Genomic DNA, 19213 nt, shown 5'->3' on the forward strand with positions numbered 1-19213 from the left:
TTATTTGCATGGTACACTCATAATATGCTTCACACAGCCTTTATATATATATCAAATATGTCCAAACTATTCATTTACGCACTAGACATAACAATCAGTGCTTACTGACATTGTAGAGGATAAAATCCATGGGTATTTGAGTCTCACTAGATGAAAAAAATGTTACTCTCGGCGAGGCCAAGCCAGAAGTGTTTACATCTTGGTCTCTCAACCAATGAGAAGTGAGAACAGGACAGCACCACTTAGCTGAAGCGACTCAGGGAAGGCTTGTGATTGGTCAGAAATAAAGAACGGGAATCTAGATGTGCGGCACGAGTAGGATGACACGCGCAGAAAATCACACGCTCAGACCCACATATTTTGCGGTCTGCCCGATTAAGGGTTAAAGATGATTTAAGACATTTATGTCTGCGGATGTACGGATGCATAGTCCATCTAATTTAACTGACTTGCTCCCACTGAGATTCATCCAGGGAAAATAATTAAGATTTGTTTCTGTCATGGGCTTAGAAGGGGGTCATACTATGTCAATGTGGGTCTGACTAAAGATGGAGATAATCGTAAAAAAGTAAGTGAGCTAACGGAGGGATAGACACTTGGTAAGGGGATAGAAGACAGAAGGGGCATTAGTGTAGCCGATCCTGGTTTCGATCCGCTTATGATCAGATAATTTTTTCCATTGTTTCACCAATGGGATTAGACCTAAGTGGGCCACCAAGGAAATTGCAGTCAGTGTGATCAACAACTAAGATTCCACATAGAGCAGCAAAGAGTAGTCTGATGGTATGTTTGCTAGAGGACACCAGTTCACATTTCGAAGGTTTAGGGATAGACCTATATTCTCTCTTTACTCTTGAAATTCTGATAAATTTTAGACAGGATTCTGTGATATCTTCATCATCCAGGAACCAGAGCTGATTGGTCATCTCCTCGGTGATTTTTGTGATGACAAAACAGAAAGAAGAGGGGTGAGAGGGCGTCCCTGCTGGTCACCTTCATTGTGAGTCGGTTTCGTGCTCTCCAAAGAGGAGTTTCATGTCACTGTTAAAACAAGACTAAATAAATGGGTAAAATATTGGAAAATATTCATGAACGGCTCTTGACTAAACTGAAGGGATATGCAAAATTCAGTGTGAACATGGATTTTTGGCCCATGAGGTTGTTAATGTATCCAAGTGCTGCATGGGCCGTGGCTTCGTAACCTTACAGAATCCTGAACCCCAACTTACCTTGTCTCAACATGTTGGATTCATCATGGCTATACTGTTCTCACTGCTGCTCTAACAACAATGAGGCACAGGGTGTTGCCAACGAAAACGGGTCTGATTCTTTCCATCTCTTTTTTTTTAATGTACAGAGGGCTGCAACAATAAAAAAAGAGAGAGGACTAACTGTGTCAGGAGCACCACTGGTAAAACAAATATTAACAAATCTAGTGAGTACTAACAGGAGACAGGGACAGCATCGTGGAGTTCGATCGCTAGGCAGCTGCCAGGTGTGCCACAGGCAGTGTGTACTCAGTTCCTCAAGCTTCAACATCCGTGCACACGAGGGCTTGGGATCTTCAGTCAACTTGGCGTCCACCAGGACGCTGACATGTCCCTAGGACAGCTCTCCATCGGGCTGCTAACGGAGTCACTGGCTTCTTGGACCTCTTGGGGAGGGTCGATGGTGCTCGTGCAAGCAGCAGATCCCGGGGCAACTTGCTGCTGTTTGCAATGGCTGTCTACCGAGGAGAGACAGGCACCTAGCAACATCTGTTGTTGGGGCAATGGATGAATTCCCTGCTATGTTTGTTAACTGCTCATTACTCTGTAATTTGTCTATGATTGTAATCATGTGATAACGTGTTTATCATTCATTACCTTTGAAACTTGTCATGATTTTGACCAGCTCTACCTGGAGCTCATTACCTTTGTAAATTCTCATGATTAATGTGTTTATGATTCATTACCTTTGCAATTATTCATGAGTGTGACCAGCTCTACCTGGAGCTCATTACCTTTGTAACTTGGTCATGATTATGACCAGATCTAGTTCATTACCATTGTAACTTGCTCAGCTATCAAAACTTTGGAGTCCAGTCCCTGGACCAATTATGTACCTCTGTAATCTTTTGACTACCGGCCACAGGATGGGTATGGGGTGCATAATAAACATATTAAACTAACTAACTAACAGGAGACGTCTGCAACTTCTCCGACTGCTGGGCTGAGCATGTGATGCATCAACTGTCCAGTGGCAAAGCTCCTGGGTCTGACGCCATCCCAGCTGAAGTCTACAAAGAAGGCAGAATGGCACTGGTAGAGAAACTTCACCAACTCTTCCAGCTTGTATGGCAGCACGAGACAGTTCCTCAGGACTTTAAAGATGCTTCCATCGTGCATCTCTACAAACGAAAAGGAAACCACCAGGCATGCGACCGTGGTATCTCCCTGCTCTCCATCGCAGGCAAAACCCTGGCTAGAGTTCTACTCAATCGGCTCAACGAACATCTAGAGCAAGGACTCCTACCTGAAAGCCAGTGCGGCTTCCGGAAAGATCACGGGACTATCGACATGGTGTTCGCTGCTAGACAGCTACAGGAGAAATGTCAGGAACAGAACGCCGACTTGTACTCCACCTACGTCGATCTGACCAAGGCCTTCGACACCGTTAGTAGAGAGGGCCTTTGGAGAATCATGGCGAAGTACGGCTGCCCAAAGACGTTCATCGCCATCGTACGCCAACTTCACGATGGAATGCTGGCCAGAGTCCCAGACAACGGAGAGACGTCTAAACCATTCCCAGTCTCAAATGGAGTGAAACAAGGCTGCGTGCTTGCTCCCACCCTGTTCAGCCTGATGTTCTCGGCTATGCTTACAGACGCATTCAGGGACACAGACACAGGAATCGGCATCAGGTACCGTACAGATGGGGGTGTCTTCAACCTCAGGAGGCTTCAAGCAAAAACCAAGGCTGCAACTGACACCATCAATGACCTGCTATTTGCTGATGACTGCGCCCTCAACGCTGCTTCAGAAGCCGCCATGCAGCACAGTGTTGACAAGTTCTCTGACGCCTGCAACAACTTCGGGCTGACAATCAGTACGAAGACTGAAGTGATGCACCAGCCTGCTCCGGGAAAGACGCATGTTGAGCCAAACATCATCAACGGGCAGCGACTGAACGCCGTAGACAAATTCACCTACCTCGGCAGTACCCTTTCCAGAAACGTTGTCATCGATGATGAGGTGAATGCCAGACATGCCAAAGCCAGTGCCACCATCGGCAGGCTCCACAAGAATGTATGGAACCGAAGAGGCATCACCACAAGCACCAAGATCAAGGTGTACAGAGCCATAGTCCTCACCACACTTCTCTATGGCTGAAAACCTGGACTGTCTACAAACGTCACGCCAGAAAGTTGAACCACTTTCACACCACACGGCTCAGAAAAATTCTCGGCATCAAATGGCAAGAGAAGATCCCAGACACAGAAGTGCTGACTACAGCTGGCCTGCCTAGCATCTACACCATCCTAATGCAGACACAGCTTCGCTGGGCAGGTCACGTTGCTCGCATGCCAGACCACCGGCTGCCAAAGAAACTCTTGTTTGGCGAACTGCAGCATGGAAAGCGCTCTCAAGGAGGCCAAAAGAAGCGCTACAAGGACACCCTTAAGACTGCTCTGAAAGCTTTCAACATCAACCACACCATGTGGGAGCTGATAGCTCAGGACAGGAATGACTGGCGGGCAGTTGTCCAGAAAGGGGCAACATCATGCGAGGCATGCAGAATCTCACTAGCCGAGCAGCGCAGGAAGGCGAGGAAGACCAGAGCCATCAGACCCCTCGATGCCGCCACCCTTCCCTGTCCACACTGCCAGAGAACGTTTCGTGCGCCTGACAAGTCATCTGTGTACTCACCAACTTCGACCCTAGGATGACTAGATGGTCCTCGTCGAATCGACGGACAAAAACTATAACAGGAGACGTCTGCAACTTCTCCGACTGCTGGGCTGAGCATGTGATGCGCTGTGGCCTTTAACCCATCAAACCAGTAGGTCTTGAAGGGAAAGACATGGCAGCTTTGTATACTTATAGTTCTTGAACTATCATTATTTCTGCGCCGGTGTTGGTATTGTGAGGATCATTGTCACTGTTAAAAGCTCTGGCCCTTTAGAACTCCAGGTGCTATCTCTGAGGGTAATTGATTTATTGCCTGTGACTAGCCTGATTGTTCATGCAGTATTTCTTGCGAATTTGTGATCTCGTTTTGAGGACATCAATGGAGGTTTGGCTCACTTCTACTACTCTGCACCTCTCCTTCCGACAGTATTTAAGTCTCAACACTGTCGCTTGATCTTCAGTTAGTTCCAGACTTTGGAACAGAACTTCTCCAGGCTGAAGGACTGACAACCTCAAATCTACGACTTCAAGGGTAACAGACTGATTACATAGTCTTCACATCTCTACTGCTCCTGCCTACTTTTTGTACTCGACTGAAGAAGCCTACTGTGTAGGCGAAACGTTTCGGAATAAAGTTGCCTAAATGTTGACTGTGTGTCTTATCTACCAACTCAATGCCGTTCACAGAAACAAGCAAAAGAATGTGTAAAGAAATATCGAGTCAGCGGGATTCTAACCTAAGTGGCCTTGTCTCTACAACTATAGTTAACTGTCAACCTAAAGCCAACTACTTAGCTACAAATGCCACAAGACGTCAGTTAGCCAGCTGAATTGCACTCCATGATTCTCCTAACGCCGCTTGACAGAGACGGGAGTCTAACTGATGCTCTGAAGAAACTTCTTATGGTGACGAAGTGTGCTTCAGGCCGGGTAGTTGATAAAACTGGCCATCATGATGCCGTAGCGGAGTGTTAGGTACGCTCGGCGGAAACGGAGGGAAGGCACATTTGCTTCAACCTTGAGTCTCTCAATCAAAGTGCGCTGAAGTACTTCAAGACGCACACATTCTGTACTTCCTCAAGGTAGTATCGCTTACCAGACCATACACCTGTGAGCCATAGTATAATTTAGATCGAATCATAACCTTATACACTACTAATAAACACATTCTTTCGGCTCTCCAGTATGTATTGATAAGAAACTATAAACCTAGCCTCTCTTACTCTGGTAAAATTTGATTGGCAACTCATTCAGTCAGTCTTTTAAAGATTGTGGCCGTAATGATTTGCAAGTGATTGTCAGTTTCAAGTGATGTATACTATCAGCATTACCTCAGCATAATACTCCCAGTGACAATGACATGTCAGAGGCTTTCTCAACATATAAAAATGCAGCAATAACAAAGTTTTCGCATGACTCAACTAACAATTAGCGTTTTATTCACCAGTCTCTCCATGACTTTGCCCAGGCAGCCAGTCAAAGCAATAGTTTGGGAAAGAGAGGAGTTCGTCATCCTCCAGTGCTTTTGGGAATCAATGCAACATGTGCATAGCGCCATGACTTTGGAAACGTGCAAGATGTTCAAATCATGTTGTACGATGCGAGCAACTTAAGCAGACTCGGCGACGTAAGACATGCAGTAGCATGTCTTATGTCACCTATTAAGGACCAGGACTTTGACTTTTACGGAATTTCAGGGCAGGACGTAGTTCATGTAGAGCAAAAATATAATTATATGTAGTGGTATGTCCTTCTGTGGCAAACTCGATGGGTTTATGCTCGGTTTCAACTTAGAGCTACAAGAAAGTAGGAAGGTAGTTGGTCGAGCTGCTACTGAATGCAAAACTCCGGGCGACAGTGTTGGCTATTTCCACTGACGTGTTCACAACGGTGTTGTTTTTAAATAACAAAAAAGGCACAATACTGTGACTGGAACGATACACAAATAACCCGCACATAAAAGAGAGATGCTTACGACGACGTTTCGGTCCGACTTGGACCATTGACTTTGTCAATGGTCCAAGTCGGACCGAAACGTCATCGTAAGCTTCTCTCTTTTACGTGCGGGTTATTTGTGTATGGTGTTGTTTTTGTGTTGCATTAGTGTCTCAATTCTTCAAGTAATTTAGGGTTGAGCAGTTGATCAAAAAAAAGTAAATTAATCCTATCAACATCTCGTGCCATGGAATTAGTATAGTAAACCGAACAAACAGCTAGGTATGCATCATTTAATTTTGCATGTAACTGAATAGATAGTCGAAATGAAAATGCTCCATCTGAAGGAAATGTTTTGTGAAAATGGAGAGCGGCTCCCCGCCCTTTATCCCTTCTATACAAAGGGTAACTTATAATGGTAGTACAGTTTATGACTGTAATAGAAGTGTATCTTGTAGACAGATGACGGATGGTCGATAAAGCCCTATCAGGGTAAGTGTTGGTTTAAGATTGTCGGATCCTATCAGAGCGATATTGTCGAATTCTTTTTGATCCACGAGAGGAGGGACAACGAGACTTACAGCGTGCCTCGCTTGTCCTCTTAATGGTCGGAAGAAGGAACATGGAGAGAAGTCTCAGGTGGAGCGACAGCAGGGGTAGCTGATCCAGAAGACTTAAAACAGGAAGGTTAGGAAGATGCAGGAGTCAGGGGCAGACTCTGCGTGCTAGCAGTACAATTTACAGGCTGAGCTCATACTGGTGAGTCATAAGTCTCATAGGGTTACTCAATCTTTGTTATAGCCTCACCATACTGGAGCATTTTCTGTCAAAACTGGGATGGGCTCCATTTCAGTTCAGAAAACGCTTGACCTGAGATCGGCATACTTCAGTCTCGTATTCATCACTTTCACACTCTCCACAGCGTGGGTCAACAGTTCAAGCCTTTTTGACCATGTTCATAAAGCTGGCAACAAACACAAGGAGTAGGGTATAAATACTTTAATCTCAACACGGAGGTAGGATAGAAGGGCAGCTTTACCAAAGAACAGACAAATAAGAGGAATCCTTCTTCATATATCGCCAACCAACTTTGTCATGAAATGTACATCAATTACTTCCTGAGCCTTAGGTTCATTAACAATGTCATCCTCGTCTAAATTCAGCAGATAGTTGCAGAAGATAAGGCCCTTGCAAGAATTCATGTTGACGAGTATGAATGGCTCTACATCATAACAATATTTTTTTCCAGTTTCATCAAGTCCTTAGTTTGTGAAGCAGACTTAACAGTCACCAGATGATCACTGGGCAGTTTCTCACTATTATTACATTTATAGGAGAGCGCTAAATCGATAAGGGCCATACTTCACTTGGGGAAATGGAAGACATTCAAGTCAATCCTTAGATCAAGAACCACTCACAGCGGTCAGTTTCTTAACATGTTCTATAAATCCCAACGGACCATCAGTAACCTTCTTAATCGATTTGGAATTGAGAGAAGAGAGATTCACAGAACCGGTTGCATTAAATGAAACTTATTGGGCTCAATTAAGTGGAAGGCTGAGAAACACTTCCTTTTGGCCATAGGACCCCTATCAATAGGGAATGGCCCCTAGAGCTCTCAAAAAAATCCATAAAGGTGAAGATGTAAGTTTCCTTGGGGCGACGACCTGTCGTATTACAAAGGTTCACAATAATTAGAGTTGATTGGGTTGAGTTCTCCAGAACGGATTCCTCACAGTGCAACCTGTGTACATTGTCACTTCAAGTACACAAGGGCTACTGCACCCGGAGGTTCCTGCAACACAATAAACTTGCGACTGTTATGAAGAGTTTCTAGAAGATTTGTAGCCTCTAGGCCTCTAGGTTAGATTACGGAAGGTTTGACATGAAACACGACAAGTGTTTCCTGACTCGGGTCTTAGTCCTTTGATGTCCTGCAGTTGGAGCTTTTAGTCATGTGACAGAGGCCTACCGCTGGCTTACCGGTTCACCCCTTTTAAAAATTTGGTCATGATTATAACCACTGAGATTCCCTGATTGTCGTCATCACTTGATTGTCATTTAGTTTTATAGTGTGTAATATTAAATACGCTCATACAGTTAATTACTCAATGATTTCTTCTAAATATTTTCTAAATTAGTGACTTTTTTGAATTAAGATAACAATTTGTTTACTTATTTTTTAATTAAAGAGTTATTAATAATTTAAAAGTATGTATTTCTAACTCCCGATTAATTAAATCTTCTTGCATGGGAAATATCTTCAGGTTGAGGAGTATTAATTCCACACTCACCTACGTGAAAACAATGTCTTATGCGCATGTTAGTTCCTTAAGAAGATATCAGTGCATACTTGTACATATGTGTTTGTGTCACAATTAAAATTACACCTTGTCTGTGACTCCTACTCAGAAGCTAAAATATTGTAATTGGATTATAAGCGTCATGTGTGTAAAAACTGTTGTTTGTAACTTGTCGTGTTTGTAAGTACGGAAGTCTGCAACTTTTGGTATTTTTAAGTGTACTCACCTATTTGTGGTTGCAGGGGTCGAGTCCTAGCTCCTGGCCCCGCCTCTTCACCGGTTGCTACTAGGCCCTCTCTCTCCCCGCTCCATGAGCTTTATCAAACCTCGTCTTAAAACTGTGTATGGTTCCTGCCTCCACTACGTCATTTTCTAGGCTATTCCACTGCCTTACAACTCTATGACTGAAGAAATACTTCCTACTATCTCTCTGACTCATTTGTGTCTTCAACTTCCAATTGTGGCCTCTTGTTTCTGTGTCCCCTCCCTGGAACATCCTGTCTTTGTCCACCTTGTCTATTCCACGCAGTATTTTATATGTCGTTATCATGTCTCCCCTGACCCTCCTGTCCTCCAGTGTGGTCAGGCCGATTTCCCTTAATCTTTCTTCATAGGACATTCCCCTTAGCTCTGGAACTAACCTTGTCGCAAACCTTTGTACTTTCTCTAGTTTCTTGACGTGCTTTATCAAGTGCGGGTTCCAAACAGGTGCTGCATACTCCAGTATGGGCCTGACATACACGGTGTACAGTGTCTTGAATGATTCCTTACTAAGGTATCGGAATGCTGTTCTCAGGTTTGCCAGGCGCCCATATGCTGCAGCAGTTATCTGATTGATGTGTGCTTCCGGAGACATGCTCGGTGTTATACTCACCCCAAGATCTTTCTCCTTGAGTGTGGTTTGCAGTCTTTGGCCACCTAGCCTATACTCTGTCTGTGGTCTTCTGTGCCCTTCCCCTATCTTCATGACTTTGCATTTGGCAGGATTAAATTCGAGAAGCCATTTGCTGGACCAGGTGTCCAGTCTGTCCAGGTCTCTTTGAAGTCCTGCCTGGTCCTCATCAGATTTATTTCTCCTCATTAACTTCACATCATCTGCAAACAGGGACACTTCTGAGTCTAACCCTTCCGTCATGTCGTGTGTGTGTGTGTGTGTGTATGTGTGTGTGTGTGTTTGTGTTTGTTTGTGTGTGTGTGTGTGTGTGTGTGTGTGTGTGTGTGTGTGTGTGTGTGTAACACATGGTTTTTCTAGCAGCAAGCTTATATAAATTGCATTTATACATGCAGATGTGTGTAGCTTCTTGTGTTTATAAGGAAAACTTCAAATCTTTGCCATAAGCAGGTACCAGGTGGGCGGCGGCAGTGTGAGGAACAGATGAGGACACTGAGGGAGACTCAGGAACTGCTACATGGAGAAATCGCTACGATGAAAAATTCACTGAACAAACTGACTTCCTTCGTAGCCAGCACCATCCCTGAAGACTGCAGCGTAGCACGCGCCAGGGGATCTTGGACTACTGTCACACAGGTGAGATGGTTGTCCTTTAAAAGCGACGATTCTCACTTGTATACTACAGTCACAGGAGTGGATGGTGGAGGTGTACTAGTGAGGATGGTCATCCTGTAGTGGTGAGGGTGGTGGTCTTGTACTGGTGAGGGTGGTGGTCCTGTACTGGTGAAGGTGATGGTTCTGTACTGGTGAGGGTGATGGTCCTGCACTGGTGAGGGTGGTGGTTCTGTACTGTTGAGGGTGGTTGTCCTGCACTGGTGAGGGTGTTGGTCCTGTACTGGTGAGGGTGGTGGTTCTGTACTGGTGAGGGTGGTGGTCCTGTACAGGTGAGGGTAGTGGTGCTGTACTGTTGAGGGTGGTGGTCCTGTACTGGTGAGGGTGGTGGTCCTGTACTGGTGAGGGTGGTGATCCTGTACTGGTGAGGGTGGTGGTTCTGTACTGGTGAAGGTGGTGGTCGTGAACTGGTGTGGGTGGTGGCCGTGTACTGGTGAGAGTGGTGATCGTGCACAGGTGAGGGTGGTGGTCTGTACAGGTGAGGGTGGTGGTAGTGTACTGGTAAGGATAGTGGTCGTGTACAGGTGAGGGTGGTGGTCGTGTACTGGTAAGGATAGTGGTCGTGTACAGGTGAGGGTGGTGGTCGTGTACTGGTTTACCTGGAGTTTACCTAAAGTCGCGTCTGGAGGTCGCCCATCGCGCAGCCGGTGCTAGATAAGACCTCATGATTGCTGGCGTGATAAATAAAGCTGTTAGTGCCCGTCACCCGCAGCCCAACGTATGCACCAAACCGGTTCATCACGGACTATTTTGATGAATTTGCCGACTTTCCTTTAGAAGGCAGCAATGGGTTTTCTATTAAATTTCCCTTATGCATGAAGGCAGAATGTGAAAAATCGTGTTCCCCTAACACTTACTGAGTTCTCTCTCAATGAACTCATAGTTCTTCTGCTCTTTTCATTGGAGGTATCCTGCCTCGTCTGCCAAGCCTCTGGTGTTTATAAGTTTAATGCCTGTGTCAGCTTTAGGACCAATCCCTCCATTATCTTCCTTGTTTATATTATCTTGGCTTTTTCTCGCCTACATTCTAATTATTACGGTTCCAGGAATTTTGAGCGTTCCCAGTTATTTAGGTGCTTCACTGAGTTTATTCGTGCTGTGAAGATTCTCTCTGTATTTACCTGCTCAGCCTATGGAGAACGAGTGATCTGAAGAGTGTCGTTATTGACTTCGCATCTCTTGAGGAACGTTCGTGTTATCTAGCTTATCATTTCTTGGAGTTGCGATAATAACATTTTTGTGGTCCTTGAACGTGAGATCACACATTACCACTTCCAGGTCTCTCATACTCGACTTACATTCTTTTAAGTGGTTTGTGTTTGACTTAACTCAGATTTTGTTTTCATTTCTCCATTCTTTCGTGACAAACTGAAATTTGTCCTCAGTAAACATCACATTGTCTGTGGCCACTGAAAGACTTGGTTTATATACCGAGTCTAATACGTCAGCAAAGGATGATACAGTGTTTTGATTTACGTCCCTGAGTATGTCGGAAATGAAAATGAGAAAGAGATCTGGGGCTAGTACCGTACCTAGGAGGAGAGAACTTTTTATTTTATCAGCCCTTGATTTTACTGTTTATTAATACTTATTGGGATTCATTTGTTTAATATTTATTTACCCCCACCACCTTGGTTGTGATCATGAAGAGGTGAGCCTGGTGGTCTTGTACAGGTGAAGGCGGTGGTCTTGTACAGGTGAAGGCGGTGGTCTTGTACAGGTGAAGGTAGTGATCATATACGGGTGAGGGTAAGGGTACTATCAGGTGAGGATTGTGGTCATTTAGAGGTTAAATATGTTCATGTGCAAGTGAACGTTTTTGTCATGTACAAGTGAGTTTTTTGGTCACGCACATCCTGAGGGTAGTCCGTTTAGGTGAGGGTGGTGGTCCTTTCTAGGTGACAGCGATGACAATGTATATGTTAAGGTTGCGATCCTATTCAAATGAAGGTGGTAGTCAAATACTGGTGAGGGTAGTGGGCTTTTTAGCTGAGGATAATAGTCATGTGATGCTAAGTAGATGGTCATGTAAGTTATTAATAATCAGCATGGAAAGCTTTCAGTTAATAGATGCGACACTCAAAAATTATCGAATGTAAAACATTAATTTTTCCAATTTGTTTCAGAAAAAGGCAAATTGGAATCTACAAAGGCCAAAATCATTCCAAACTTTTCTCTAAGAAATGTTTACCGGCTTGTAAGAAATTAAGTAAAAAAGTAAGTTTTATAAAACTTAGTGCACATAACATGCAAATTTTTAACTATGGTGTTAAGGACACACAGATGTTACAGACACATCAAATACATTTAGCCCATATAATCTAGGATAAACAAATAAAGTCAAACAATGTTACTTATTTGTAAACAGAAAAGACATTCTTCATTAATTTTATAGAATCAAATTTGATTGGTACAATTGGCACATAACTTAAAGTGTACAACCGAACACAAGAGATGCTTTCCTTTGAGGAAAACACATCAACACTAAAGGATTAAATCTGATCAGAAGATGAGTTGTCCAGTTCCTGCGCAGCATCCAACAAATTTTGTTCCTACACAACCTAAACCCTTTAAACATCGAAGATTTGTGTCATTTGCAATTGTTATATTTCAATTTGAGAAATGCGTTAAACCCTTAGGGATCATATAGCGCCTGATGAATTGGAGGCATTCCAGTTCAATCTAGTCAAGGGGACGAATCCCCAATCAGTATCAAGGAAAAATAATGCAATATGGTGAAATAACAATATATAATTTCGAGATTTAAAGTGGCAAAATGGCTTCTGTATAATCCATCATATAAATACCGATCTCCTTCTAAGTAGATACACGAGTGAGGAAATTTTGATGCCAATTTAAGGAGTTTCTCTCCACTAATCACATGTAAGCAAAATTTATAAATGACCTATGTTAAATTGTACGTCGGGCATCCTCGCGAGAAAATAGTGCCATGAATGTCACCCAAAGTATTCTAGAGTAATAAACGAAAACTAATGAGAAACAAAAGATAAATGTTGATGGGAATATCCAATCTCTTCTTCTTAATTCGCCAGTACTCTTCCAGATCGTGACTCGGCCTTGGCTCCTTGTCTTGAGAGTTTCTGAGACCTATGTCCGCATGGGAGGGGGTACAAGTACCTCCTCATCTTCTGGGACCAACTGTCCCCAGGCCTAACCCCATCCCCCGCACTCACGGGGCTCGTAGGGAGAAACTAGGTCTCTGGTGTGCCATCATCCCCGCCCCAGGGGAGCTCGTGGGAATGGCAGTCTTGTGACCTGCAGGTGGTAACAAGCCCTGGTTCTTATATGATGAGAATATTCCGAAAAACTTGGAAAGTTTCCCCTCGTTAAACTTAAAAACACCATAAAACAACGAATGTTTGCTCTCTCCAGTATTTTTTCCACATCTGTAGGAAAAATTCCCTATTATCCTGTAGGAATTTTTTTATAAGTAGTTTTTAATAAATTTATTTTGGCACCCACATAATCCAAAATTAATAAAAACGTACCTCCTATTAAGATACACCAGCATTTCGGGTTTGAAGCCGATAAAAGGAGGAATTCTCTAGTTATTACATGGAAAACAATTTACTTAAGAAAACTGTCAAATTAAAATTTACTCACTTCAAAGTGACTGACACACTACGTTTAAATAAAGCGAGCAGATGGTAAAAGTTTGATGAGGCTCAGAAAAGGCAGTGTTCGCATCGCTATTGGGCCGTGCGGACGTGCTGCACAGTAGCTCTTGATTGAGTTGGCTTTTGCGCAGTGTTGACGTGTACTTAGCTCTGTGAAGACCTGTTTGAGCGCTCTCTACGAATTGAAGCAAGATGCCCTCCATCGAGCAACTTTACCAACAGTTTAAGGAAGAATTGAGGATGGCGAAGATGGAGATTCGGCGACTGACCGACGAAAACAAGAAGATTCGTAGTAGTCCTCCTGTTTTGAGTCCTCAGGTCAAGAAGGGAAACTGGTCAGTGGCTGGACAGCAGGGAACGAAGTTGACGATCAAGAAGAGGAATGGAAAGGTAGAAACGATGAAGAAGAAAGAGACTGCTGTGGAAACTGTTGTGGAAACATCTAATACATTCTCAGTGCTACCCGACGAATGTGAGTCGACTACTGGGAACATCACGACGAACGACACCAAGGAAGGTAAGAATATTGTTGTTGTTGGGGATAGCCAAGTTAGGTATATGGATAGGGCGTTCTGCTTGAAGGACAGGAGTAGGAGACAGAGAGTTTGCTTTCCTGGGGCTGGGATGGAGGATATTGTTAGCCGTCTGGATGACATCATGAGAGGTAATGGGAGCAATCCTATTATCTGTCTCAGTGCTGGAGGCAACGATGTTGGCAGACGTAGGAGTGAAGACCTGATTAGCAGGTATAGGTCAGCAATAGAAATAATTAGGAGTAAGAGTGGGAACCCTGTCATATGTGGTATTTTGCCAAGGAGAGGAGATGGAAATGAATGGTTGTCCAGGGCAATTGGTGTCAATTGCTGGCTGGACAAATACTGTAAGGAAAATGCGGCAACATTCATTGACAACTGGGACCTCTTCTATGGCAGAAATGACATGTATGCCAGGGATGGGGTTCACTTATCTAGGTCTGGGGTGGTAGAACTGGTAACTGCAGTGGAGGGAGCAGTTGCTTTAATCAAGGAATAGTTAGTGGTATGGGTTTTGGCAGGAAAACAGTGAAGTCCCAGTGTAGTAATATTACGAGTTCTAGGGGAACTAGTAATAAGCAGAACGAGGTAGATATTGAAAAGCCAGGGACTTTGGGTGATAAGGACAGTAATAGGTTTAGTAGAAAAACAGAAATGAGCAGGAAGGGTAAAGAGAAAGGAGAGTCTTTCAATGTTTATTATGCTAATTGCTGTAGTGCTAGGAATAAGATGGACGAGTTGAGATTAGTTGCTAGTGCAGGTAACATTGATGTATTTGCCTTAACTGAGACGTGGTTTAATTCAAAGAGTCGGGACATGCCTGTGGAATGTCATATTCAGGGTTTTAAATTGTTCCAAGTAGATAGAAGTATCGGAAAGGGGGGTGGGGTGGCATTGTATGTCCGAGATCGCTTGAACTGTTGCATAAAAACGGGTATTAAGTCTGAAGTAACACATACAGAGTCTGTTTGGATAGAATTTTCAGAGGGGCATGAAAAACTGATTTTAGGAGTGATATACCGTCCCCCAAACTTAGATAGGGACCAAGGGAGACTACTATGGGAGGAAATTGTTAAGGCCACAAGGCACGATAAAGTAGTAATTCTAGGAGACTTTAACTTTAGTCATATTGATTGGAATTTTTGACTGGGAATATAGAATCATACGACTTCTTAGAAGTAGTTCAGGATTGTTTTTTGAAGCAGTTTGTGACAGAACCTACAAGGGGAAATAACCTGCTTGACTTAGTTATGACAAACAATGAATCCCTTGTTAATAATTTAGAAATTTCAGAGGAACTGGGTGCTAGCGACCACAAATCAATTACATTTAGCATTAAATGGAAGTACGATAGCAGCGATAACTCAGTAACAGTCCCAGATTTTCGCTTAGCAGATTACGATGGGCTTAGAGAACACTTATCATCTGTTGACTGGGGTAACGAAGTGAGCTATCAATATGACAGTTTTCTGAACACTATACATGCTGCTCAAAGAACGTTTATCCCTTATAAAGAAATTAGATCAAATAGAAATGACCCAAAATGGATGAATAATAGGCTCAAATATATACTAGGGCATAAGAAAGGAATTTATAGGCGTATCAAAAGAGGTGAGGGTCATCTTATGAATCAGTATATTGACATTAAGAGGGACATTAAAAAGGGGATAAGAAAAGCTAAAAGGGACTATGAAATTAAAGTTGCTAGGGATTCTAAAACTAACCCAAAAAGTTTTTTCCAGGTCTATAGAACAAAAGTCAGAGATAAGATAGGTCCCCTTAAAAATAACTATGGGCACCTTACTGACAAAGAGAATGAAATGTGCTCGATTTTTAATAATTATTTTCTCTCAGTTTTTACACAGGAAGACACTAACAATATTTCAGTAATTAATTTTTATAGTGGGCTAGAAGAAGATAAATTATGTAACATCACAGTCTCTAGTGAAATGGTTGTGAAGCAGATAGACAGACTGAAGCAAAATAAGTCGCCGGGTCCTGATGAGGTTTTTTCAAGGGTTCTTAAGGAATGCAAAATGGAACTCTGTGAACCATTAACTAATATTTTGAATTTATCTCTTCAAACAGGTGTAGTGTCTGATATGTGGAAGATGGCTAATGTTTCTTTTGTTTGTTCTTTTTTTTTTTTTTTTTTTTTTTTTTTATTATCACACTGGCCGATTCCCACCAAGGCAGGGTGGCCCGAAAAAGAAAAACTTTCACCATCATTCACTCCATCACTGTCTTGCCAGAAGGGTGCTTTACACTACAGTTTTTAAACTGCAACATTAACACCCCTCCTTCAGAGTGCAGGCACTGTACTTCCCATCTCCAGGACTCAAGTCCGGCCTGCCGGTTTCCCTGAATCCCTTCATAAATGTTACTTTGCTCACACTCCAACAGCACGTCAAGTATTAAAAACCATTTGTCTCCATTCACTCCTATCAAACACGCTCACGCATGCCTGCTGGAAGTCCAAGCCCCTCGCACACAAAACCTCCTTTACCCCCTCCCTCCAACCCTTCCTAGGCCGACCCCTACCCCGCCTTCCTTCCACTACAGACTGATACACTCTTGAAGTCATTCTGTTTCGCTCCATTCTCTCTACATGTCCGAACCACCTCAACAACCCTTCCTCAGCCCTCTGGACAACAGTTTTGGTAATCCCGCACCTCCTCCTAACTTCCAAACTACGAATTCTCTGCATTATATTCACACCACACATTGCCCTCAGACATGACATCTCCACTGCCTCCAGCCTTCTCCTCGCTGCAACATTCATCACCCACGCTTCACACCCATATAAGAGCGTTGGTAAAACTATTCTCTCATACATTCCCCTCTTTGCCTCCAAGGACAAAGTTCTTTGTCTCCACAGACTCCTAAGTGCACCACTCACTCTTTTTCCCTCATCAATTCTATGATTCACCTCATCTTTCATAGACCCATCCGCTGACACGTCCACTCCCAAATATCTGAATACGTTCACGTCCTCCATACTCTCTCCCTCCAATCTGATATTCAATCTTTCATCACCTAATCTTTTTTGTTATCCTCATAACCTTACTCTTTCCTGTATTCACCTTTAATTTTCTTCTTTTGCACACCCTACCAAATTCATCCACCAATCTCTGCAGCTTCTCTTCAGAATCTCCCAAGAGCACAGTGTCATCAGCAAAGAGCAGCTGTGACAACTCCCACTTTGTGTGTGATTCTTTATCTTTTAACTCCACGCCTCTTGCCAAGACCCTCGCATTTACTTCTCTTACAACCCCATCTATAAATATATTAAACAACCACGGTGACATCACACATCCTTGTCTAAGGCCTACTTTTACTGGGAAAAAATTTCCCTCTTTCCTACATACTCTAACTTGAGCCTCACTATCCTCGTAAAAACTCTTCACTGCTTTCAGTAACCTACCTCCTACACCATACACTTGCAACATCTGCCACATTGCCCCCCTATCCACCCTGTCATACGCCTTTTCCAAATCCATAAATGCCACAAAGACCTCTTTAGCCTTATCTAAATACTGTTCACTTATATGTTTCACTGTAAACACCTGGTCCACACACCCCCTACCTTTCCTAAAGCCTCCTTGTTCATCTGCTATCCTATTCTCCGTCTTACTCTTAATTCTTTCAATTATAACTCTACCATACACTTTACCAGGTACACTCAACAGACTTATCCCCCTATAATTTTTGCACTCTCTTTTATCCCCTTTGCCTTTATACAAAGGAACTATGCATGCTCTCTGCCAATCCCTAGGTACCTTACCCTCTTCCATACATTTATTAAATAATTGCACCAACCACTCCAAAACTATATCCCCACCTGCTTTTAACATTTCTATCTTTATCCCATCAATCCCGGCTGCCTTACCCCCTTTCATTTTACCTACTGCCTCACGAACTTCCCCCACACTCACAACTGGCTCTTCCTCACTCCTACAAGATGTTATTCCTCCTTGCCCTATACACGAAATCACAGCTTCCCTATCTTCATCAACATTTAACAATTCCTCAAAATCTTCCCTCCATCTTCCCAATACCTCTAACTCTCCATTTAATAACTCTCCTCTCCTATTTTTAACTGACAAATCCATTTGTTCTCTAGGCTTTCTTAACTTGTTAATCTCACTCCAAAACTTTTTCTTATTTTCAACAAAATTTGTTGATAACATCTCACCCACTCTCTCATTTGCTCTCTTTTTACATTGCTTCACCACTCTCTTAACCTCTCTCTTTTTCTCCATATACTCTTCCCTCCTTGCATCACTTCTACTTTGTAAAAACTTCTCATATGCTAACTTTTTCTCCCTTACTACTCTCTTTACATCATCATTCCACCAATCGCTCCTCTTCCCTCCTGCACCCACTTTCCTGTAACCACAAACTTCTGCTGAACACTCTAACACTACATTTTTAAACCTACACCATACCTCTTCGACCCCATTGCCTATGCTCTCATTAGCCCATCTATCCTCTAATAGCTGTTTATATCTTACCCTAACTGCCTCCTCTTTTAGTTTATAAACCTTCACCTATCTCTTCCCTGATGCTTCTATTCTCCTTGTATCCCATCTACCTTTTACTCTCAGTGTAGCTACAACTAGAAAGTGATCTGATATATCTGTGGCCCCTCTATAAACATGTACATCCTGAAGTCTACTCAACAGTCTTTTATCTACCAATACATAATCCAACAAACTACTGTCATTTCGCCCTACATCATATCGTGTATACTTATTTATCCTCTTTTTCTTAAAATATGTATTACCTATAACTAAACCCCTTTCTATACAAAGTTCAATCAAAGGGCTCCCATTATCATTTACACCTGGCACCCCAAACTTACCTACCACACCCTCTCTAAAAGTTTCTCCTACTTTAGCATTCAGGTCCCCTACCACAATTACTCTCTCACTTGGTTCAAAGGCTCCTATACATTCACTTAACATCTCCCAAAATCTCTCTCTCTCCTCTGCATTCCTCTCTTCTCCAGGTGCATACACGCTTATTATGACCCACTTCTCGCATCCAACCTTTACTTTAATCCACATAATTCTTGAATTTACACATTCATATTCTCTTTTCTCCTTCCATAACTGATCATTTAACATTACTGCTACCCCTTCCTTTGCTCTAACTCTCTCAGATACTCCAGATTTAATCCCATTTATTTCCCCCCACTGAAACTCTCCTACCCCCTTCAGCTTTGTTTCGCTTAGAGCCAGGACATCCAACTTCTTTTCATTCATAACATCAGCAATCATCTGTTTCTTGTCATCCGCACTACATCCACGCACATTTAAGCATCCCAGTTTTATAAAGTTTTTCTTCT

General features: G+C 43.0%; 1 protein-coding gene across 6 annotated transcripts in view; it reads left to right on the top strand.

The window, feature by feature from the left end:
• LOC128700279 (angiopoietin-related protein 7) overlaps positions 1-19213 on the top strand; it is a 75757-nt gene that overhangs the window by 12003 nt on the left and 44541 nt on the right. For 4 of the 6 annotated variants that reach the window (XM_070099967.1, XM_070099969.1, XM_070099970.1 and 1 more), the window contains exon 3: positions 9468-9656. In XM_070099967.1, the coding sequence (XP_069956068.1) occupies positions 9468-9656 (189 nt within the window). The remainder of the gene's footprint in view (positions 1-9467; positions 9657-19213) is intronic. The other 2 variants (XM_070099971.1, XM_070099972.1) reach the window with 1 other exon arrangement.

Source organism: Cherax quadricarinatus, chromosome 71 (genome assembly GCF_038502225.1).
Source record: "Cherax quadricarinatus isolate ZL_2023a chromosome 71, ASM3850222v1, whole genome shotgun sequence".
NCBI classification, from domain to species: domain Eukaryota; kingdom Metazoa; phylum Arthropoda; class Malacostraca; order Decapoda; family Parastacidae; genus Cherax; species Cherax quadricarinatus.